The sequence below is a fragment of the Papio anubis genome, chromosome 19 (assembly GCF_008728515.1).
Source record: "Papio anubis isolate 15944 chromosome 19, Panubis1.0, whole genome shotgun sequence".
NCBI classification, from domain to species: domain Eukaryota; kingdom Metazoa; phylum Chordata; class Mammalia; order Primates; family Cercopithecidae; genus Papio; species Papio anubis.
The window spans coordinates 28,686,496-28,711,589 of NC_044994.1; the positions used below are offsets into that span (position 1 = coordinate 28,686,496).

Here is a 25,094-nt window from a genome sequence, read left to right on the forward strand (position 1 = left end):
GAATGTTTTCATCCCATGGCTTTGCTTAGCAACCTAATGGTATGTATCTAGGCTTGTCATGAAAACCTGAAGGAGTAGTTAACTTCATTAAGGAAGTCATTTTTCATAAGAGTATTAAACTTCAGAAAATCATTTTGCAGCCATCTTTAAGTAGCATTAATGATATTTCCCCAAGTAAAATGGCATCAAATTATCATAAATGGAAGTATGACAATTTTTATTTTATTTTTCTTTCTTCTCTAATTTTTATAGAGTCTGTGTCCACTCAGAGGGTAGCACAATTGAATGGTCCCAAACAACATTTAACTTGGCCCAACTTGGCTGCCAATCCAATCAGCATCCTAGAAACAGAAATTTTCTTTGGCCACAGATAAAAAATGACAGCATCTTTGAAAGCAGTTTACCCTGCACAGTGCCTGTCCACAGGTGCCCAGCTGCGTGGGTGCTGGACATATGCAGATGAACCTGACCACAGAAAGTCACAGTTGACTCAGCAGTGCCAGGGAACCAGAATATCTTGATGACTGAGTGGCTTAGCTGCACTGCTAATTTGCATTTATGGTTGCATTTATTCACTATTAATTTGAATCCCTATGAACTATGGGGCTAGTGCTAGTAACTAGAGGTAGCCCCTGGATTCTTCTCTAGCTCTGCCTTCATTGATCCAGCTTAGCTTCAGGCAAATCATTTTGTCTGTGAGTTTGATACAGTAATTTCTGCCCTAATGTGCCTCAATGAGTAATCTAAGAATGAAAGAAGATACTATCAAGATGCTTTAAAGTTTTTTTTTTTTTTTTTAAAGTTGCTATAGGAATGTAAGTACATGGATAGAACACTATTTTCTCATGCAAATATGCACATTGTATGCAAACCAGGCATAGCCCTCAGGGCTTCAACTTTCTACTGCAGTCACCAAAATCCTTGTGGCAGATGCTGATCCAAAGCTGTAGCCAGGGTTCTGTTTAAAACTCACAGGGCAAAAGAATTACTCATTATGGTTTCACGTGCAAGTAAATGAAATGGCCGAACCCAATAGTATTGGGGTCTATTTAAAAAAAAAAAGGAGATTTCTGCATTTTTCTCCAAAATACATGACTTTCAGATACAAAAGCAAATATACTTAGAGCAGTGCTAGAGGGACGCTGTCTAGGCAAAAGCTAAAAACATGGAGGTTATCACATTGAAACAGGAAATTTTCCCTGACCCCTTCACAGGCCTTGTGATGGGGGTGCCTTGCTTACTGAGCTCATAGCTCTCAACTCCTCTAAGGAGTGGGAGCACACAGGTGAGTGAGTGCAGGGGCCAGGGCATGTGCTTCTGGGCACCAGCAGGAGCAAAACTCCATGTGGGCCCTGCAGCAGTGTCTGGCGGGGAGTACCCGCAACCCCTGAAACCCCAGAGGGCATGTGTACAGTACGACTTTTAGCTTTGCCATCATGGATGGCTTAAGTGTTAACTCAGTTGGCCCTCTGCCTTTTTGTGTGAGGTGGTTGCTCTCCACCAGTGAGGGCAGAGGGTCAGTGTGACAGCCTTTAGCGCCCACATCTGTGATACCAGAGCTCTTGTTTGGCTTCCAGAAAAAAATCAGGTCACATAAATGAATTGAAGGATGGTGAATACAGAGGGTTTTATTGCCAATGAAAGTGGCTCTCAGCAAGAAGGGGAGCTGGAAAGGGGATGGAATGGGAAAGTGATCTTCCCCCAGAGTCTGGCCATCCCCAGCTGTACTCCTCTTGGAAGCAACTCTGTCAAGCCATCCCTCTGAAGTCAAGCTGCCTCTCTCTGACATCAAACCACAATTTCTGATGTCCTGCTGCTTCTCCTCTTCTCCCCTTCTCTGCTCTCTGCCAGTGGAGCCTGGGGTTTTTATGGGTACAGGATGGGGGTGGGGCAGACCAGGGGTGGTTTTGGAAAAGGTGGGAAAACGGGGATGTAAAGTTCTCACTTTGGGCCACAGTTCCAGGCTTGAAGGTGGGGCCTTTGCCAGGGACCCCACCCTTTTCTGCCTAGAATTTCTCTGCTCCGTATCCCTATCAACATATTGGTCTTGTTTGATGTTTGCTTTCCTGTGAAATGAAGCGATGATCATGAAATTATCAATAAATCTACTGACTTAGAAAAGCAAGTTAAAAATACCACCTCATAATCATCACATTATCATCTGCTCACAAAAAACAAGGGCCATCAGCTCATAGGAGGGGCTCATAGGAGGTGACTTTAACCTACCATTCCACTGTCTTACAACTATTCTTATTGTCAGTGATGTGTAAAAAAATAAAATAAACTGGCAGGTGGCAACCTCATAAATCTTCAACATTGATCAAGCAGTATAAATTAGATAAATGAAAAACAAAAAGAAGAGTAATTGCTTTCTCAAAGGAACAAAGCAACAAAATTCATTACAGGAAGATGTCTTCTGAAGGTTGTACAAAGTGTTGACAGTTTTTCATTTTGGAATTTTGGTCATGCCAAAAACAATGGCAGTGCTAAGGAAATTAAAATACAAATTTTAGTGAAGCATTTATTTTGAAAACTAATTGAGTTTAAATCATGCATGTTTTTAAAGAGGCAACATCCGCTTGAAGTGTCTTGGCTATCTCTTAACGCTATCTGCATGAACAGGTGGGACATGTGCCAGGTTGTGGGAAAGCAAGGAACACTGCCACCACATATCTCTCCAGATGCTCAAATTCCACCCAAAGCCTCAGTGATTGGAGAGCCAGTGAAGGGAAAGTTGGAAAGGGAGGTGTCTCAGGCTCACCTTTGATAACTTTACACTGACTACAGCCTGAATGCACAACTGCAATGCAGTTTTGCATCATTGGTTTCTGATAAACTAAGGCAGTCCTGCCTGTTAACACCCTCATCAAGCCCAGGACTACATCTATCCCAGCCAGATACATCCTGATGCACACTTGTGTAAACATGTGCATATGTAGGGACTGTGGTGTCAAGAGTCCTGTTTCTCATTTTGTTATTTATTTTCTTAGTTTTTGAACTAATATAGAGTGCAGTCGACTTTTTGGTATATGGTTCTGTGAGTTTTAAAGCATATAAATTCATGCAATGACCACTGCAATCAGGATTTAAAACAGTCCCATCTTCCAACAAAACTCTTGTGTTGCCCTTTTGTAGTTGTACCCTCAACCCACCTCTGGCACCTGGTAACCACTATGTATTCCCCATCACTATGGTTTTGTCTTTTCAAAAATGCCCTGTAAACAGCCTGTAACCTTTTGAGACTGGCTTCTTTCACTCATCATGATGCCTTTGAGATTCATTCAAATCATTGTGCATATCTATAGTTTGTTCCTTTTATTGCCGAGTGCTATTGCATTGCAGGGAATCTACTACAATTTGTATATTCACCACTCAAGAATATTTAGCTTGGTCCAGTTTTTGGCAGTTATGAATAAAGCTTCTACAAATATTCATGTACATGCGTTTGTGTGAAAGTAAGTTTCCATTTTTCTAGGATAAATACCCAAGAATGGAATTGCTGGGTGGTATGATAATTCTATATTTAATCTTTTGAGGAACTACAGCTTGTCCTCTATTGTCTAACAGTGTCTATCACAAAGCAAAAGTTTTTAATTTGGATAAAGTTTGGTTTATTAACTTATTCTTTTTTGGAATCATGTCTAAGAAATTTTTGCCTAACATAGGTTATAAAAGTTTTCTCCTATGTTGTCTTCTAAAAGTTTCATAGTATTCCATTTTATTTTCAGATCTGTGATCCATTTTGAGTTTGTTTATGTATACTGTAAGGTTTAACTTGAGGTTGCTTTTTTCTGCATATGGAGTCTAGTTGTTCTAACACCATTTGATGAAAATAATATCCTGTCTCTATTGAATTGCCTTGTACCTTTTTCAAAATCAATGGGCCACATTTGTGTGTCCTGTTCTGAACTGTCTGCTGTGTCCCATCGATCTAGGTGTCTATCCTTTTACCAATGACACACTGTCTTAATTACCATAGCTTTTTATTTATTAAAGTCAGGTTATATGATTTCTCCAAGATTACTCTTTTTCAGATTTAGTTGTTCTAGTTCTTCTGCTTTACCATGTAACTTTTAGAATCAGCTTGTCTATGTAAGGTAGGAGACCAGCAGGACTTATTTTCTGGTCCCAACCCTGATGACCAAAACAAGATCTGGTTCAGATGGGATAAAGCAAAAAAACTGATGAAAACCACAGATGGAGACAAAAGCAATCCTTCGCTGCCCTCATTGCTCATAGGTATAAGCTACTCCCACTAGAGCCATGACAATTTATAAATGCCATGGCAACAACCCACAAGTTACCACCCCTTTCCAGGGCAAGACCCAAAACTTACTGTCCCTTTCCTAGAAAGTTCTAAACAACCCACCCCTCAATTTGTGTTGACCTGACCTTTAATTTGCATATAATTGAAAATAGATTTACATGAGTATAAATACTGTTGCCAAGAGACCATACTTTGCTGACCCTGGGCACACTGCCTAGGAGTTAGCCCTGCTCCAGAAGGAGCAGTACTGTTCAATAAAAAATTTCAGTCTATCACTACCAGTTTGCCCTTGAATTATTTCCTGGTTAAAGCCAAAAACCATCCCAGGCTAAGCTCAATTTTGGGGCTCACCTGTCCTGCATCATATATCTACAAAAAAGTCATCCTGGTGTTTTGATTGGAATTGAATTAAATCTATAGAACAATTTTGGAAGAAGTAACATCTTGTCTGTGTTGAGTCTTTCAGTCCATGAATATAGTATGTCTCTCCATGTATTTATTGTTTCTATCTTCTTTGATTGCTTTCATCAGCATTTTCTAGTTTCTAGCATAAAGATACTTAACAGGATTTGTTAGAATTATACCTATGTGTTTCATTGCAAACAGCATTTTTTAAAAACTTAGTTTATTATAAATGTGCAGATAACAAACTAATAAGATGGATTTTTGTGTTTTGATCCTACATCATACATTGTTAAACTCACTTTTTTGTTTTAGAAATTTTTTATAGATTCCTTATAGTTTTTATGCAGACAATTATGACATCTGTGTATATGAGCAGTTTTTTCCTTTCCAGTCTGTATGCCTTTTATTTCTTTTATGTACCTGGCTAAGGTTTCCATATGATGTTCAATAGGAATAGTAAGAGTAGACATGAGAATTTTTACTTTAAAAAATGTAATCACAAAGGAATTTGAGTGTATGAGAATCGTATGTATTCTGGTGCCTTTTTGCCTTCTCTGCCTTCCACAATTGATTTTTACCAGAAACAAATAGAAGTAAAAAGATATACTTCTTTTATTAGCTTGTATTTCTAGATACCATCATAATTTTTTCTGTAATCAGACTTAAGTTTAGTATTACTTAAGGTACTATCATTTCTATGTAAGTTTTAAAATACAGTTAAAATAGTTATATGTCACATGAACAAAAGTCAGTCTGAGTTATTTGAAAATGATTCATTTTTGTAAGCTTTTAAGTTAATCCAGAAGTGCTACAAAGCATGTTTTTTGACATGTCTTACTCTACTTCCTAGGGAATTGGGGAGCTGTTCTCTAATCTTGTGTCTTGTTTTTCATCTTTTTCTCACCTCCCATCTCCCTTTCTTGCCTAGAATGTCCTTTGTGTGCAAAACCCTGAAATTTTGGGTCAAGTTGCTTCAAGTATATTCGGTTTATGACAATATAACACCTGTAGATACCTCTATTACCTGGTTGGAAAATTATAATATGAATTTTATAACATTGAAGGGGCAGGGGAGGGTCCATCACTAAGAGAAAATATATCATCTCATATTTCCAGAAAATTCTAACGATGATTCCCACCGACGAGGAGAAGCAGAAAATCCAGGAAGCTCAGCTGGCCAACCCTGAAATCCCCTTGGGCAGTGCAGAGCAGTTCCTCCTCACCCTCTCCTCCATCAGCGAGCTCTCTGCACGACTTCACCTCTGGGCATTCAAAATGGATTACGAAACTACAGAAAAGGTAAGCTCTCAGTAAGAGAGGCAGCTGATCCCACATCCACAGGATTGAGAAAGGCAGTTTTTCATTGATCAATATCAAGGCAGTGAAATGTCATTCTTGGCATAGGGTGTGAAGGGTGAGTTGACAATGAGCAGGTCGTGTGTACACCAAGTGATCAGCAGCTGGCCAATGGAGGCTGATTCTAAAGTGTCTACCTGGTGCCAGCCTCAGACACTAGATTGTGGGCACCAGGTGATTGATTACAAACCAAAACAGTTAAATTTTTTTTCAGGTCCTATATTCTCATTGTAGAAAATGTGGAAAATACAGAAAAGCACAATACAGAAAAAATACAGAAAAGCACAATACAGAAATTTCCTATAATCCTTCCACCTGATGATAATCGCCTAAACTGCCAGTGACTATGGCAATTAGCAGGTCTTTGGGTCCCTTTGAGAGAGTATCCCTGGTAGAAAGTTGAAGATGATGCCTATTGCAAGAGTTTGGGAGGAGAATAGAAGGAAAGGGGCCTTAATGGAGAAAGCTTGAGGAGGCTCCTCCTGAGTAGAAAGCAGAGGACATGGGCATCCTCTCTGGAATAGGGCAGTGGGAGTTTGATGCAGGCTGAACAGAAGGAGCCAGTGGAGAAGAAAAGGGAGAGATGGAAAGTTAACTGTGTGGGATCTTACTTGAGAGGAAGTCCCCAGAAGAGACAGATTCTATAGGCCAAGTGGGCCAGGTGCAGTGGCTCACACCTGTAATCCAGCACTTTGGGAGGCTGAGGCAAGAGGATGACTTGAAGTCAGGAGTTCAAGACCAATCTGAGCATCATAGTGAGACCTTGTCTCTACAAAAATTTTAAAAACTTAGCCAGGTGTGGTGGCATGCACTTGTAGTCCCAGCTACTCAGGAGGCTGTGGCAGGAGGATCACTTGGGGCCAGGAGTTCAAGGCTGTAGTGGGCTATAATCGCCTTACTGTACTCCAGCCTGGGCAACAGAGTGAGACCCCGATCTCTAAAAAAATAAAGCCAAGTGGAGAGGCTATGTGGTCTCCATCTTCTGGCAAAGGAAGGAGCAAGGTCCTATAGTGAGGGCCAGATAGGTGGTGGTGGGTTTGGGGGACTTCAGGAGGGAACTACAGTATTTGAATTCATCAGGAAGTCAAGCAGAGAGAAAGACACCTAGGACTGCTGAGGTGACTGCTATGACTGGGCCACAAGACCAGCCAGCGTGCTCAGGTGACTTTCTTTAGCTAAGGGAGGTAACATCATGGAGAAAACAGATCACTGGGTCAGCCTGGCAGGACCTGGGCTGGAGAAACTGAAGCTGGATCTCCTGGCTTTGGGATATAGTCTGCGGGAGAGCCTCAGTCAAGACAAAGGAGTGGGGGGCCACAGAACAGCAGCAGAGAGGGTGGGGGAGATGGAGGCCATGAGGTTACAGGGTGGGCTGGAGGTCTGAGGGAGGGGGATCATGAAGGCAGTGGGGTAGTGAGGGCAGTAGCCTTCTAGTGAGCAGCCCAGGCTGAGAGGTGGCTAGCCATGGAGTGCCTTGAAGGGAGGAGGAGGCCTGGGGCAGTTCAGGGACATCGAGGCCACAACTTTCATTGCCAATCTGCCTGGAACGAGAAAAAGCAAAGAAGACTGGTCTAGAAGCTGAAGGAAGATGGGAAGGAAGAGTTTCCCAGAAGTCAGCCACAGCCAGGAAGGAGAGTAAGAGGAGGGCATTCCCTGAGGCAGGAACGGGGAGTCCAGAACCCTTGTCACCCCAGCACAAGGTCCTTTTGGTCTTCACTGCAGGGTCTGGGGAATAGAGGCTCTCCCTGCCACACGTTTCCATACCTAGGAACAATGCCCATCGCGGGGGATTGCCTCGTGCTGGGGAGAGCACCGCGTGTTCCCTTATACAGAAAGTCAAAAGAACAAAGTAAAGCCAAATTGTACATTTTTTATCGTCTAATTTTTTTTTAACTGAAAGGAAGTAGCAGAACCACTCCTGGACCTGAAGGAAGGAATAGATCAGTTGGAGAACAATAAAACCTTGGGCTTTATCCTGTCTACTCTCTTAGCCATTGGAAACTTTCTAAATGGAACTAATGTAAGTCGTCCCCATCCCTCATCCTGCAGCCCCCCACTTGCCACAAAATCCCTGCCCAGCAATTGCTGATGAAGGTTGTACCTCAGGTCCCCCAAAGCACAGTAGAACAAATGACTTTTGTGTCTTCTTGCTGAAAATCTAGAAGGAATTTTGTTCTTAAGATACCAGGGCCTGGGCTGGGTGCAGTGGCTCACGCCTGTAATCTCAGCACTTTGTGAGGCTGAGATCACGAGGTCAGGAGATCGAGACCATCCTGACTGACATGGTGAAACCCTGTCTCTACTAAAAATACAAAAAAATTAGCCAGGCATGGTGGCACGTGACTGTAGTCCAGGCTACTCAGGATGCTGAGGCAGGAGAATAGCTTGAACCTGGAAAGTGGAGGTTGCAGTGAACTGAGATCTTGCCACTGCACTCCAGCCTGGGTGACAGAGCAAGATTCCATCTCAAGATTTCAACCAGTGTCTTGCTACAAATAAGAAAACAGAAAACACACACATGATTCTTTATGAAGTGTAACTACTCTCAAATTTGACATTGGAAAACTCTTCTGCCCCATTTTTTTTCCTGAGTTTATCACTCAAATATTCATGCTTATATGCATTTTGATGCTTAAAGAAAAACAACTTTAAAAAAATATTTTTAAGTTCTGGGGTACATTTGCAGGAGGTGCAGGTTTGTTACACTGGTAAATGTGTGCCCTGGTAGTTTGCTGTACCTATCAACCCATCACCTAGGTATTAAGCCCAACATGCATTAGCTATTAAGAAAAGCAACTTTTTGAAATTGACCCAGCTTTGGCCAGGAAGTAGGTGACAGCACGCAAAGGGAGGAGGAAGTAGATAAACAGATGTAAGAGCCTAGTCCCACAGCACCCTGATTTAGGGGTGAGCCCTGGGACATGGCTCATGGCTGTGGTGGGAAAGGGCTAGAGGCTCCCTCATTCTCAGTGTGGCTGGCCCACATGTGATCAGCCCTGGTTCATGGAGCATGTGGCCCCAGGAGCTTCAGTCACAGAGAAACTGAATGTTGGGGCGACTGCAGCTGGGAATTGATTCTAACCATTTGTGCTGTTCTCTAAGAGCCTGCGTGAAACTTGTCTTTTATATTGATGTTTGCAAAACAGGCCAAAGCGTTTGAGTTAAGCTACCTCGAGAAGGTTCCAGAAGTCAAAGACACAGTGCACAAGCAGTCGCTTCTCCACCACGTGTGCACCATGGTGGTGGAAAACTTCCCAGACAGCTCCGATCTGTACTCGGAGATCGGGGCCATCACCAGGTCAGCCAAGGTAGGTCTGCGGATGCCGAAGAGTGGGGCTGGTCTCATCACAGCCACGAGGTCTTTATCCGTCATCCTCGGGGAACACGTGCCCTGTTAAGTAAAATGCCCAAGTGCTGCCTGCATTCTCTGCTCTAGAGTTTGTGAATATGATTTGTTTTGTGGCATTTCTAATGAATTTTAAGATATTTTTCCTATCTCTGGTTCTCGGTCAGATTCTTTCCTACTGAGGTATGCAAGGCAAGCCTGCCATCCCGTTCCTAAAGCCTGTGTCCACTGTTGAGCACTGTTACTCACCAGGGTGGATTCTCCAGAACACTGAAACAGCACAGCTTGTCTTAGGTGGGCAACCATGTTAAAAAGATGCAATTTGGCTCTTCCTGAGATGTCCATAGGACATTGCAGTGAGGTGTGGAGCCAGAAAACAGGGCCCTCTGGCCCCTGCTCACCAGAGATCGGCAGTCCCTGTGATCTTACCCAAAGAGAACATTTTTATAGGGCTGTAAACAGTATATGGCCTTGGCCCTCAGCCGTAAGCTCTTAAAGCAAGTGCAGAGTTAATATCTTCATGAGCTTATGCTTCATTAGAAAAGAGACAGTCACAGTATGTGGACACCTGTCTGCCTCTAGTGCAGGGGGTCCCTGAGGCTGACCAACCCCTGGAGGGATCCCAAACACATCAGAACTGGGAGATGTGAAGGTCTTAGGAGCACAGGAAACTCACTAGGGTAGGGGGCAGGGGTGAAAGACACCCTTAAATAGGGTACAGCAACCAGGCCAGTGTGAAAGAACCTTCTAGAAACACCCCTGGCTGGAGCATGAGAGCCGGCAGTACTGGGGTGTGTTGGAATCCAGCATGAGAGGAAGAGAGAGAGTGGTAGGCAAAGGTGGGGAAGGATGTGGGTTGGCTGCTGAGGCCTGCTTCAAGGGGCCCTTCCTCTCTGTCTGCCTTCTGCCACAGCCCTGGCTTGTGGGGACCTGGTGGCCGAGAGCCTCCTCCACCTACCTCCAGAGCTGCAGGCTGGCCTCTGCCAGGTGCATCGAGCAGGGGACCCTGAACTGGTCTATCAGAATTTTTTTCTAAGCCTCATTGTATCATGAGAAATGAGTCCAGTTTCCTATCTGGACTCAAGATTCCTTTGGTTTCAGACAAATCATTTTCCTCAAAGTGCCATGAACCCTGCATACTTGAATCCCAGGGGCTCTGCCTAAACTCGCCTTCTCTTTTTGATGCAGTAGCATCAGGAAGTCAAGTACATACGGTGTCTTGCACGCCTCCCTGCTTCACACCAGACACGACACTGAGTGTCTTCATCCTGTTGGTGCCACAGATCCTCTCACAAAATCCATCTTTGCGGACTCTTTCCCCTACATTGTCCTTCTAAGGATGGGCCTGGAGGTCTGAGGTCACTCCAGCAAGTCCCCTGTGGGCTTCAGCAGGCCCTGCGCATTGCCTCTGTCAGTGGCTCCTTACCTCCGCGCAGCTGCTCACCTCCACGCACATTCCGCTCAGCCCCCCGCCACACCCTCCGCGTACCTCGCACTCATTCCCGTACCCGTACCCTCCTTGCACCTCCCGCTCAACATCCCCAGCCACACCCTGCGCGCACCTCCCATTCATCCCTCACCCCCGCACCCTCCGCGCACCTCCTGCTCACCCCCGCGCACCTCCTGCTGCTCCGGCTTTTGCTTGCTGGACACAGCCTTTCCCATCTTAGCTAATTTCCATCCACCTCAGTCCCCTCCTGTCAGCTCACCCACTTATTTATCTATTTCTTCCTCCGCTCTCGTCCTTCTCAATTTCTTTCCCCATCCCTCTATTAAATGTGGCCCTCTGATGTATTTTTTTCATGACTAAAAATCTCTCTGATTTATGTAATTTTTAGTCTGGAAATTCTATAAAATCATCACCTTAGAAAACCTCATCTCAGCCTCCTTCAGGCAATCCAGCCTGTCTGCACGTCCCTGAATTCACAGCCAGCGCTCTGTCACATCTGTCCCTTGCATGTGTGAGGTGCATCTGCTGGCAACCCTCACACCCACACACAGGCACACACACGGGCCTGGTGGGGGCTATGTGTCCTTCAGAGTTTGGGAGTCGCCTGTGTGTACAGTCAGCCTCCTTGAGAACAGGAAGTTCTCTCATTCAGCATTTGTGTTTATGTTCAGTGCCTGGCTTAGGGACTGGTGTAGTTTCTCCGTGAGTGTTGGTGGAATGAGTGAGTGGGTAGGTGAATAAAACAACTTGTCACTCACACTATAAAGGAGATCATCACGAAGAGAAGGCGGTTGCCCATTAGTTGGTCCCCAGCATAGCAGAGCCATCCTCGTCGGACTAGGCTGCATTTCTCAACTTTAAGAGAAATATTATCGCTGAAGAATAAGAGTGCTCTGAAAAAAATTTATGAGACATCTTAGTTCATCTTGTACTAGGGTTCCTTGATAGCATGTTTTAATTTATAGTTCCCAAAGATTTATTTCCAAATATGGCCAAAAAAGGCGACACATGTATTGAGTTCATTTGGAGAACAGTTTTATCACTAAATAATGGGATGTCAAGATAATGACAAATACACATGTGAATAATTTTTAGCCTGTAAATATGTTTGTATTTCAAGATGTGAATTTGGTTTTGATGTTTGTTTCTCCCCAGAGGCAGTTTGGTCTCCCAATTCAGGTTGGTGTCTGGCGGTTTCAGTGTGTTTGCAATGTTCTCGCTCTGATTTTCAGGTTGACTTTGATCAACTTCAGGATAATTTATGTCAGATGGAGAGAAGATGCAAGGCTTCATGGGATCACCTCAAGGCAATTGCAAAACATGAAATGAAACCAGTTTTAAAACAACGGATGTCAGAGTTCCTGAAAGACTGTGCAGAGCGAATTATAATTTTAAAGATTGTCCATAGAAGGATAATCAACAGGTAAGTGGATTGAGGAACTTATAGAAAATCAGTACAGTGGCATATTGAAAAATGTGTGCTGCAAATTAAGAGCTGATGGTTAAATTTACAGATTTTTGCACATTCTTGGTACATAGCAAGTACACTGATGATACAGATGTTTAACAGTTTCATGGCTAATTAATTTTTCTTACACAATAATATAATGCCATCAAATCTCAAAGTTGGAAGGAATCTCAGAAATAATTTGATCCAAAAATCCTACCTATCAAGAACTGCATCTGTAAGATTCCTAACAAATTGAACCCTGCATCTCTGGGTCTGCTGGAAGAATTTCACCTACAGAGAGGACACTCCCTTTCAAGGCAACTCTCTTTGTTAGAAAAGTTCCTCTTTTACCTGATCTGCAGCTGGCCTTCAGAGGACCCTCCAGTAATGGATCCTCCAACAGCTGCTCTATGCTATAGCCTACCTGAGTGAGGTCCAGGCTCCATCACAGCACTGTCCTCTAGACCAGCCCTCCTCAGAGTCACAGGATCCCAGAAGACCCTGGAGACACAGCAGTGAGGTGTCCGACCTTGTTTTTCGCACAAGGAGAATGGGGTCTGGAACTACCCATGGCTGTCCAGGGCTGTGCCACCAGAAAGCAGTGGCAGCCCGAAGACTAGAACCTGGATCTTCTAACTTCCCAGGCCAGGGCCTTTCCTACCATGGCTACCACTCTCTTCTCCTTTGCTTTGTCACAGAACACAGTTGAGGGACCCTCACCCATTCTTCCTTCCTCCCTCCCTCCCTGACTTTCCCTTCTTTCCTCATCTCCTTCTTTCACCTTTCTTAAGCCTATACAGAACTTTTTAAAAACCTGATACTTTTATCTGCACGTGAACCCTCTCCCAGCTTGTGTCAGTTTCTGCTTTGATAATCATGCTCCCAGGGTCTTCATCCAGACCACTGAGAAAATGGCAAGTAGTTTTTAAATGTTGGACAGGACAAAAATAAGGAGCAGAATCTTCCTTCCAGGTTGACAACTATCTGTTAATCAGTTCATTTGGAATTTAATTGTTCAACTATAAATCTCCCTGACTGTACTCTATCTAGACCTTCTGGCTGTCCTTCCTTCCTCAAGGGAACTTTTAAGAGATTTTGTCAGATTTCTTACTGAAATCAAAGAGGCAGGGAATGTGAGCTGGTTTGGCCCTCTGTGCTTTGTAGTATGCAAGCAATTCCCCATTTAAAACACATACACACACACACAGAGAGAGAGAGAGAGAAAGAGAGGGAGAGAGAGAGAGAGAACACCAACTATTATTTGGAATGTCATGAAGTTGGAGTAATTTTTTGAGCATTTTATAAAGCTATTGAGCTTGGTTACGTTAACCATTTTATCCCAGACAGATTAAAAACTCAGTTTGGTGGTATGTCTATTTCTTAAGCTATAAAGTGTTTGCTCTGATTGTCCCATTCTCCTCGGTAAGCTGGTCACCCAGATGATGGCTGCTCCCGCCTCACCTGTCTACATCCCATTGTGGATGACCAGGCGGAGCCAGAAGTTCACTGTGGTTTTGGTGTGGGTAGTAAAAGGGGCGTGACTAAAGGGAAGTGGTACCAGGAAGTGGCCAATCCAAACTATCTAAACCGTAGAACCCTGGGTTCAAATGAAGTCTTTAGCTGGAGCCCTGCATGTAGAACTGATTAAAGCAGGACTCTCTTGTTGAAATTGAGATGGAGGACTGAGAGCCCCAAGGACTGTGCCTCGTTTTTCCCTCCCTCTCCCACCAACAGTCCTCAGGATCATAGCTGAGGACAGCTGTGATTTTTTTTTTAACTTAACACATTGAGAAACTGAGGCACAGCAAGGAGAAGAACCCTAGTTCAGGGCCTTATAGCTGGTAACCAGTGGGATCATCTTAGTCATGCAAATGAGCCTAAATACTTATATTTTGACTTCAGATAAAAAAGTTTCAAAAAGCTGTCTCTTTAGGTAAAACCTAGTTTTCAAAACTGTTTCCTGGCTAAGAAAATTTTGTTTTGGATGTTCAAACCTGCATTTGTTTTAACTTTTATTTTAGATTCAGGGATACATGTTAAGGTTTGTTACATAGGTAAACTCGCGTCATGGGGGGTTGTTGTACAGATTATTTCATCACCCAGGTATTAAGGCCAGTATCCAATAGTTATCTTTTCTGCTCCTCTCCCTCCTCCCACCCTCCACCCTCATGTAGACCCCATGTCTGTTGTTTCCTTCTTTGTGTCCATAAGTTCTTATAATTTAGCTCCCATTTATAAATGAGAGCATGCGATATTTGGTTTTCTGTTCCTGTGTTGGTTTGCTAAGGATAATGGCCTCCAGCTCCATCCATGTTCTCACAAAAGACATGATCTCGTTCTTTCTTATGGATGTATAGTGTTTCATGGTGCATATGTATCACATTTTCTTTATCCAATCTGTTATTGATGGGCATTGAGGTTGATTTCATGTCTTTGCTATTGTGATTAGTGCTACAGTGAACATTCGTGTGCGTGTGTCTTTCTGGTAGAATAATTTATATTCCTCTGGGCATATACCCAGTAATGGGATTGCTGGGTCGAATGGAAGTTCTGCTTTTAGCTCTTTGAAGAATCACCATACTGCTTTCCACAATGGTTGAATTAATTTACTCCAACGGTGTGTAAGTGTTCCTTTTTTCCCACAACCTCACCAACATCTGTTATTTTTTGACGTTTTAGTAACCATTTTGACTGATGTGAGATGGTGTATCATTGTGGTTTAGATTTGCATTTCTCTAGTGATCAGTGATGTTGAGCTTTTTTTTTGTATTCTTGTTGGTCATATGTATGTCTTCTTTTAAAAAGTGTCAGTTCAGGGCCGGGCGCGGTGGCTCAAGCCTGTAATCTCAGCACTTTGGGGGGCCGAGGCAGGCGGATCACGAGGTCAGGAGATCGAGATCATCCTGGCTAACATGGTGAAACCCCGTCTGTACTAAAAATACAAAAAATTAGCCGGGCGTGATGGCGGGCGCCTGTAGTCCCAGCTATTTGGGAGGCTGAGACAGGAGAATGGCGTGAACCTGGGAGGTGGAGCTTGCAGTGAGCCGAGATGGTGCCACTGCATTCCAGTCTGGGTGACAGTGATACTCCATCTCCAAAAAAAAAAAAAAAAAAAAAAAAAGTGTCTGTTCATGTCCTTTGCCCACTTTTAGTGAGGTTGTTCATTTTTCTCTTGTACATTTGTTTAAGTTCCTTGAAGATGCTTGACATTAGACCTTTGTCAGATGCATAGTGTGCAAAAATTTTCACCCACTCTATAGGTTGTCTGTTTACTCTGTTGATAGTTTCCTTTGCTGTGCAGAACCTCTTAAATTTAATTAGATCCCATTAATCAATTTTTGCTTTTGTTGTGATTGCTTTTGGTATCTTTGTCAGCCTGTTCCTATGTCCAGGATGGTATTGCCTAGGTTATCTTCTAGGATTTTTATAGTTTTGGGTTTTACATTTAAGTCTTTAATCCATCTAGAGATGACTTTTGTATGTAGTGTAAGGAAGGGGTCCAATCTTCAGCATTTGACTTGCCAGTTATCCCAGCACCATCTATTGAATAGAGAGTCTTTTCCCCATTGCTTGTTTTGTCAGCTTTGTCAAAGATCAGATAGTCATAGGTGTGCAACCTTATTTCTGGCTTTCTATTCTGTTCCGTTGGTATATGGGTCTGTTTTTGTACTAGTACCAAGCTGTTGCAATTACTGTAGCCCTGTCTTATAAAGTTGGGTAGTGTGATGCCTCCAGCTTTGTTCTTTTTGCTTAGGATTGCCTTGGTAATCCAGGCTCTTTTTTTGTCCCATATGAATTTTAAAAGTTTTTTTCTAGTTTTGTGAAGAATGTCTTTGGTAGTTTGATAGGAATAGCATTGAATCTGTAAACTGCTTTGGGCAGTATGGCCATTTTAACGATATTGGTTCTTCCAGTTCATGAGCATGGGATATTTTCCATTTGTTTGTGTCATCTCTGATTTCTTTGAGCAGTGTTTTGTAATTCTCATTGTAGAGATCTTTCACCTCCCTGGTTAGCTGTATTCCTAGGTATTTTATTCTTTTCGTGGCAATTGTGAATGAGATTGGCTTTCTGATTTGGCTCTCAGCTTGACTGTTGTGGGTGTATAGGAAAGCTAGTGATTTTTGTACATTGCTTTTGTATCTGGAACTTTGCTGAAGTTATCAGCTGAAGGAGCTTTTGGGCTGAGATGATGGAGTTTTCTGGATATAGAATCATGTCATTTGCAAGCAAAGATAGTTTGACTTTCTCTCATCCTATTTGAATGCCCTTTATTTCTCTTGCCGGACTGCCCTGACCAGAACTTCCAACATTATGTTGAATGTAAGTGGTGAGAGAGGGCATCCGTGTCTTGTGCTGGTTTTCAAGAGGAACGCTTCCGGCTTTTGCCCACTCAGTATGATACTGGCTGTGGATTTGTCATAGATGGCTCTTATTATTATATTTTGAGGTATATTCCTTTAATACCTAGTTTATTGAGTGTTTTTAACATGAAGGGTGTTGAATTTTGTTGAAAGTCTTTTCTGTGTCTATTGAGATAATCATGTGGATTTTGTCTTTAATTCTTAAACATGCATATTAACCTTTCCTTTTATCCTTTTGTACTCTCTGGATGTGCAGACCCACCCACTCACTCCTGTAGATCCATTAGGCTACAGTTGCACTGTGAAAGGCACAGAGAGGGACCAGGGGAGAGGAGGAGAAGAAAACTGTTATTAGTCCATTCTCATGCTGCTAATAAAGACATATCTGAGACTGGGTAATTTATAAAGGAAAGAGGGTTAATTGACTCACAGTTCTGCACCGCTGGGGAGGCCTCAGGAAACTTACAATCACGGTGGAAGGGGAACCAAACACGTCCTTCTTCACATAACGGCAGCAAGGAGAAGTGCCGAGCAAAGCGGGAAAGTCCTTATAAAACCATCAGATTTTGTGAGAACTCACTCACTATCACAAGAACAGGATGGGGGATACTGCCCCTATGATTCAATTATCTCTACCTGGTCCCTAAACGATACATGGGAATTATGGGAACTGCAATTTAAGATGAGATTTGGGTGGAGACACAGTCAAACCACATCAAAAGCCTTCCTGGGAGGCCTAGCAAACTACAGCAATGGACGGCCATTCAAGGGGGAAAGACAGGCAGAAGACAAGTAAACACCAAGATTGGTGTGCCAATGCCCAAAGTCCACCCCTCCCCATTCTGGGCCAGACACACTACTCAGTGGCAGGCTTGAGTAAGAGGCAGATGATGGAACAGATCAAAGATGTTTGACTTGTGCTTTGGAGTACTGGTTAGGGGGGCCAGCCTGCCCATAACCGTACAATCTTCATATCATGTATTCTAAAAGTTACAAACTAAACTGAAAAAAAATTCCTTAAAAGTTTTATGGCCTCAAAGTCATATCCTTTTTGTTCTTCTGAAGGAATACTATAATCTCTCTCTTTTCAAATGTGTATCTGGATCTTTTTCAGACCTTTACTTGTTTGTTGTTACTCTCCTTGTTTGTAAAATACATGCTTAAATAACATTTCCAATTTATATGTTAAGTTTGGATCCCCTGTGCATCTAAAAACAATGCTCTAGAAAGTGTAGGATAAAGAATCTTGGGTTGTATTTATGTATAAAGTAGGACCCAGAACATTAATATATTAGAATGAGGTGAAGTGGTTAACTAGCTGTGGGCTGATGGATTCTCCCTTCAAATCTTCCTGCATACAGATCTTGAATAGTTGTTATATTGTACTATCCAATCCTAATATCATATCATATATCTAATATATAATGTCAAGTGGTAATAAGAGCCAGAAAGAAAAAATAAGAGTATAAATGGTTAGGTAGTGACCTGACGCAGGGTGGTCAGGGAAGGCTTCTCGGAGGAGGTGGTATTTTGGGCAGAGACCTGTGGGATGAGTGAGAGCCATCCATGCAGCTGTCAGTGGGGAAAACGTTCTAGGCATGGGGAACAGCTGGTACTGGATACCTTGTCAGACCTATGGTCCTATCCTGTGGAGTGGCCTCCTCACCCCTCCCCACAGGCCCTGCAGGCTTTCAGCTCCTTGACCTCTGTGTCCCTCTAGGGCTCCTGTACACTACACATGGTGTCTGGGGCCCTGAGGTGGGCTTTTTCAGGGAATAACTAGGAGTCCAGTGTAGCTGGAGTCACAAGAGATGAAGTCAGAGAGGTGATGGGACCAGTCATCCACGGCCTTATTTGGAAATGCTATATTTAGTTTATCCATGCATTATATCCATTATATCCATCCAATGCTATATTTAGTTTATCTGTCCATGGACATTTGGGTTGTTTCCACTTTCAGCTATTATGAATAATGCTCCTATGAACTTTCATGCAGAAATTTTTGTGTGTACACATATTTTCATTTCTTTTTATGCAAAGGAGAAAAACTGCTAAGTCATATAATAACTCTGTTTATCTTTTTGAAGAACTGCCAGATCATTTTCTATGGCTGCTAAACCATTTTATGTTCCTGCCAGCACTGTGGAAAGGGTCCAGTTTTTCCACATCCTCACTAACATTTGTTCTAGCCTGTCTCTTTTATTACAGCCATCCTGGTGGGTGTATGTGGTGTCTCCTTGTGGTTCTGATGTGCATTCCTTAGTGATGTTGAGAAGCTTTTCATGTATCTCTTGGCTGTGTGCATATCTTTTTAGGAGAAATGTCTATTCAAATCCTTTGTCCATTTTTTATTTGTCTTTTTAGTGTTGCGTTGTAAGATTCCTTTATATATTCTGACACAAGTCCCTTATTAGACACATGACTTGCAAATATTTTCTCCTATCTTTTAGATTGTCTTTTTAGTCTTGATAATATCCTTTGAAACACAAAGGTTTTTAAGTTTAATGAAGTCCAGTTTATCTACTTTGGTCATTTATGCTTTGGTTGTCATATCTAAAAACATTAATCCAAAGTCATAAAGATTTCTACTTTGTTTTCTTCTAAGAGTTATGTAGTTTTGGCTATCATTTTTTAGGCCCTTTACTTTAAATACAAGTTATATGTTTACTTCATTATTCTCAAAAAGAGTAAGCCAGTGTCCCTTATTTTAAAAAATCCATATTCAAACTGTACAAATTAGAGTGATCAACATTTTTTGTCTATAAATGGTGGTATCATTTACATAATATTGTTTGCTCCACAGAAAGCTTTCCCTCTGTCTCCTACTGTGTTCCTTCTCATTTCCTAATAACTAAAAATTGGGTACTTATTTGCTCATGTAATTTCTTTTACAACATTTTAAAACAATGTCTAATCATTTTTGTTTACAAATTAAGTAGGTAAAATAAATTTATTTTCTGCTTCTTTGGTGTTTTCTAATTAAATTAAGATTATATGTAATATCGCAAGAAATGTTTAAAAGTATTTACTCAGAAAACAGCATCTATTTACAAACTGTGGGTTAACATGTTATTCATAAGTTCACGTCAGTTTTAAGTGTTCATTAAAAGAATTTCTAAGCAACATTTCTTTATTCCTATTCAATTCTCATATAATCTAGAAATGGTGCAATATTTTTCTAAAATACCACTTTAACATTTTTCTTACAAAAGTTTTACATATATCCATTTTAGAAAAATGTTAAAACACAGGTATGCAAAATGAAAAAGTCATCTGTTGAAGTCCTACCACCTAGATATAACCTCCATCACTGGGAAAGTGAGTTGAACTTCTGTTTGCATTTTCATTTGAGAAGACTCTTAAAATTCAAAGCCCCAGGAATGAAGGACAGTGTCTTCTTACTGAGAGTGTGGCTTGTTGGTTTCTTTATTAGTAGTAGTAGTAGTAGTAGCAGTATTTATTTTTTTAAGTTCTGACGCTGGTTTCTTACTGAGACATTTTAGACAAGTAATTTTTGTTTCTGAAAACTGAAGTCATTGCCATTACTGTTTTTTTCCTTGCAGATTCCACTCCTTTTTACTCTTTATGGGCCATCCACCTTACGCAATTCGGGAAGTGAACATAAACAAATTCTGCAGGATCATTAGTGAATTTGCACTGGAGTATCGCACAACCAGGGAAAGGGTTTTGCAGCAGAAACAGAAACGGGCCAACCACAGAGAAAGAAATAAGACCAGAGGGAAGATGATCACTGATGTGAGTTTCACACAGTCTCTCTCCTTATGTCATTCGTTTTCAAAGTAAGATCAATCAGGAATTCTCCCCACAGTTAAAAGCTATGCTTTTTTTTTTTTTTTTTTTTTTTTGAGTATTAAAAAAAATTCTTTCTTTGAAAAGGTGCTCTTAAAGTACTCCTCCACCATTTCTGTGAAAATCTGCTATATAACAAACAAGGACCTAGGAGATGTAAAGTTCAGAACGTGTGGCTAGAATAGGAACATGGAACCCATTTTGGTGTGTTGCATGTTGCTGATGACATTAAATGTTTGGTTCTATTTTTACCTCTGTGATGTGGGTAAAGTTGGGTGAAGACAAGAAAAATATAAACAATAATGGCACTTATCATAGAAAGACAAATGTACTGATTGGGGAATTGAGTCACGATTTTAATCATCATAACAGTGCTATGTAACCAATCAGTTGACACATGGACCACCCATTTTGGGCATCTGAATAAATTGATGTCATTGCTCAAAGATATAATCTAATAGGCTCTCGCCAGTCCCTTGAATCATGGGACATCAGGGTGGAAAGAGATCCCAAAGGACAGTGAATCCAGTAGGAGTTTCCCTATAGCACCCTGGGGAGCCCCTGCACACTTACATGTCTCCCCTGCTCTTGGGCTCTTTCCCCATCTCTCCCGTCTCAGCCCCAAGCCCACCCAGGTCTTGGGGGGCAGTGCATATTCAGATGACAGATGCTCAGTAAAGTGGAGTGTGAAGGGATACATGAAGATGCCAGAGACCAACGGAGATACATAGCGCAGGTTCCTTGTTCTTAATCTGCCTTTACAAAGCATAAAAATCAGGCTAGTATCTCACTTACCTCATCCATTACTGTAAGGTCAGTTCCAGGCAAAAGGCTGAAATTTTCTGGGAATCCTTCTTTAGTCACTATTTATTCTTTCTTGAACAGACTCAACGATAATAAAGTCATCTTTTTTGATATCGACAGGTCATATTTGGAACTTGTTGAAGGACTCTAGAGTGTGATTTTTTTTTCATGGTTTGGATTGATGCCCATGGATTTCTCCCATCTGTGCATGCATTTGAGTAGCACATGGACTTCTGGCAATAGAGGGAATGGAATGAGGAAAGGATTAAGCCACAGGGCGTGCCATCATCTGGGCAATTACACACTTCAACTGAACCCTAGTCAGGCAGATTTTTTGTGGGGGAGGAAGACAACCAATTAGGAAGACCTCACTGAGGCCACCCTATGTGCACAGACGTGTGTATGTAGTCAGCCAAGCAGAGGGCACTTGGTTACTGCTCTCTGGAAGTCCACATTCCTGAGGGTCTGACTTACATGGAAGGCCAAATGCATTAACTTACCAATTTTGTTGTTATTTTAAGAACCATGGGATAATCATTTCTCTTACGTAAGCTCCTTGTTTTCTTGGAATTTTCTAGACCTTTAGGAAGTGCTCAGGTCACTTTTCTGCAGAAGGAGCCCTTTCTACAGCTCTACCCCCGACCCAAGCAGTTCTGAATTCCAGTACCATCAGCCAAGAGTCTTCTGTCTCCTCTCCTGAAATCTTAGTTCAGTAGGATCCTTAGCCTCTTGGAGGACAGCAACCCAGGAAGCATATTGGATCGACTAGGGCAAACTGTAGCCCACATTTTATTCACAGTATTATTTTTTAAAGTTTAAAAACAGGGATTGCTTATTTTTGTGGCTATGAGACACATTGGAGGGTGAAAAATACAAGCCGAATATGCTTATAGTTATGTGGATACATCAAAATTTCTTGCTAAATTCTTGAGATTTTTTACAGATCCCACTAATTTTTAAATTCTGTCTCTGAAAACATTTGGCTCTCCCAATCATAAACAGAGGTGAATGTTTCTAGAGTTTGATTGAAAAATATTTAAATTCCCATTAAAATCTGGACAGGACAGGCTTCCATCAGGAATCATTCCCAGCCTGGTCCATGTTTTTAATGGCCAAAGTGGCATCATTCATGTAGAAAGATTGCCCTCTGCTGGAAGATTAGGATATTGTCCGTTAAGGAAAAGTGTACAGCCTTGGGTTTTTGCAACTCAATTATTAAGGGCTCGTTGTGCACCCAGCAGTGCCTGGGAAACCAAGGAAGATATGAGTATAAAGAAAAGCTTATATCCCAAGGACATCATAACCTGGTTAAAAATGGCATATACACAACTTACACCACTGAAAACAAAGCCAGACTATATAGACTTAGAATCACAGACTCCCTGAAAGTTGGAGCTAGAAGAGATTGTAAAGAAAACTGTTTGTAGTAAATCACGTTGAATGTACATGCTGAATAAAACGAGGATGCAAGTGGTAGCATTTAGAGATGAGAGGTCTGAGGGTAAAATCTGCAGCCCCCAAGCACCAGCTCCTGAGTACCTACCTCTCTTCTTCTCTCCCTGTTTCTGGGTATTCAGAAGGCTTCCTTTCTCATCATCCAGGGGTCTTGCCAGGCCAGGCAAGTGAGCAAGTAATTACTTGCTCAATCAGTGAGCAAGTAATTCCTCATCCTGTGTACAAAGTTGTCCCTAGAGCAAATGGTGACATAGACAAGGCAACACGAGGCAACTACAGCCTTTCTGCCGCATTCACACTCCCGATGTGGGCTGTGAGAACCCAGGCTGGTCAATCCCAGGCCTCCCATGTTGGAGGGAGCAGTAATCCTGGGAGAGACCCTTAACCTCTCTCAACCCCAGCTTCCTCTTTTATAGAAAAGGAATGATGATTACTTTTAGGGATGTTGAGAGGGCCAAGATTTTATATATGTAGCACCTTGAACATGTGTGAATTTCTGGAAAAATGCCAGCCTTCCCAGGTTATATAAATAAGATTTTTTTTAAAGAGTAATGGAACAGGGCTGTTGTCTCTTGTCACAATGCCATTTGGGTGAGGCAGTGTGGAATGTGATGGACTGGAAGTGGTTTGTCATTTTAACTTCCAAAAGCGTAGTTCATTCTTAAAACACTTTAATCTGATTTGCTGGCCTGGCCCTGTAACCTCACAGACACTCCTAAATTGAAAGTGTGTTTAATTTATGATCAAGAGATTGACATGACTTTTCACTCTCAATTTATTTTAGAAGAGGGATATTTTATTTAAAGTAACTTAAAGCAGTTTAGTGCTAAAGTAATTAAAAGTACGGAGAGTCAGTTCAGGTGGCCACCATGAGAAACAGGTGAGATGTTAAAAAGGAATTAATTTCATGCTCCTGAGGAGATAGTAATCTGAGCACACTGCTGGAGCAGTTGTCCCACTTGTCCTGGCTGGCCTGCATGTGGAAGGACTAGTGGTAGCCCAGACCGGCAGCCTGGGCAGGGAGGGATCCTGCGCTTGGGATGGGATGGGAGGGCCGGCAGCTGACAGGCAGAGCCAAGCAAATGGAAGCTAGTCCACTTAGAGAGACCTTGGTGACTGTCAGGCAGTGATGGGTTCATAAGGATGTGGCCAGTATTGCCATATGGTTCACAGAGCAGGATACTCTTAGCAGGATGCAGAGCTGCAAGTGAGGTCAGTGCTGGTCAGGGAACCGAATAAGCTGACTGTTGACCCCAGGGACAGCCCCAGAAGATTGACCTGGAGCCCTGTAAGTCTCTCTGGTCACGGGTGATCTTGGAGTTCACGCAAGGAGCATCCAGATGAGGACAAGAGGGTGGGGCCTGGCAGCTCCCAACTCAAGAGGATGTATCCTGGTTGTGGTGACAATTTATTTACTTGGAATTTTATGTGCCATTGAGATGATCTTTTTGCTGACTTCTGTGCCTTCTAAGAATCCCTTCTGTCTTTTCCGTCCTGTCCTGTCCTGTCCTGTCCTCTCGGGTAGACTGATGACGAGGAGGAAGTTGAGGTATGACTGTTTATGAACATGAAGAATGCCACATTTGACCGCCTCATGTATGCTCTGGTCTAACCTAACATAATCAGCATGAAGTGTCAGCACCATTCAGTGCTTTAAACAATGCATGGACATTTTTCTGGTTGGTTTTTGTGTGATCACTAACCACCTGACAGGGGCCTTCATCATGCCACGTGTGCCAGGGACTGAAGGGTTAAATGCATTTTCTGAGCTGTCCCTGAGGCCTAGCTAATCAGTAACCATGTCACAAGTGGCAGGTTTAGCAGGTCTCTCCCTGCTGCTGGAAAAGTAGACAGAGAATTTTCCTTTGGCAACTTAAATATGAGAACTAGATTCCGGAATAACCACATGAAGAGGCCTGAAATCAAAGAGGAAGCGGCGCAGTGGCCAAGGGCCAGGCTAGAGTCTCAGCCCCCAGCCAGTAGGCAGCCTCCGATGTGTGCCCATTTCCTCTGCTCGTGTTAATGGCTCCCATGGGCCAATGTCCATGCAGTGGTAGATGGCAGGGGCTCCTCACCAGACCCTGGATGCAGGTGCAAGAACCAGAGACCAAAGGGGGCTGATTGGCCCTGGAAAATGAGGAGAGAGCTGTGTAGATGCTACAAGCCACAGATATGTCCCCAACCCTGTTGCCATGGCTGAAACACTGGGTGACAAAGGAAGCCAGCAATCTGTGGAGCTAGTCTTTGCAAATGTTAATCTGACTTTTTGTTCTTCATCCAGGTGTTTGGCATTGTGTACGTATCGTATTCCAGCATACCTCTTTTAAAATATGTATGTCCTGACCTTCTGTTCGGTTAGAGAAAATCAGCATGAATTTCTGTGTCTT

At 42.5% G+C, this 25,094-nt stretch overlaps 1 protein-coding gene across 9 annotated transcripts in view; it reads left to right on the forward strand.

The window, feature by feature from the left end:
- The window catches only part of FHOD3 (formin homology 2 domain containing 3), a 486,695-nt gene that overhangs the window by 444,126 nt on the left and 17,475 nt on the right, over positions 1-25,094 (forward strand). For 6 of the 9 annotated variants that reach the window (XM_009192610.3, XM_009192612.3, XM_009192615.3 and 3 more), the window contains 6 exons: positions 5,789-5,971; positions 7,929-8,048; positions 9,175-9,336; positions 12,057-12,247; positions 20,202-20,394; positions 24,233-24,256. In XM_009192610.3, coding sequence (XP_009190874.1) covers positions 5,789-5,971; positions 7,929-8,048; positions 9,175-9,336; positions 12,057-12,247; positions 20,202-20,394; positions 24,233-24,256 — 873 coding nt within the window. The remainder of the gene's footprint in view (positions 1-5,788; positions 5,972-7,928; positions 8,049-9,174; positions 9,337-12,056; positions 12,248-20,201; positions 20,395-24,232; positions 24,257-25,094) is intronic. The other 3 variants (XM_009192611.3, XM_003914316.4, XM_003914317.4) reach the window with 1 other exon arrangement.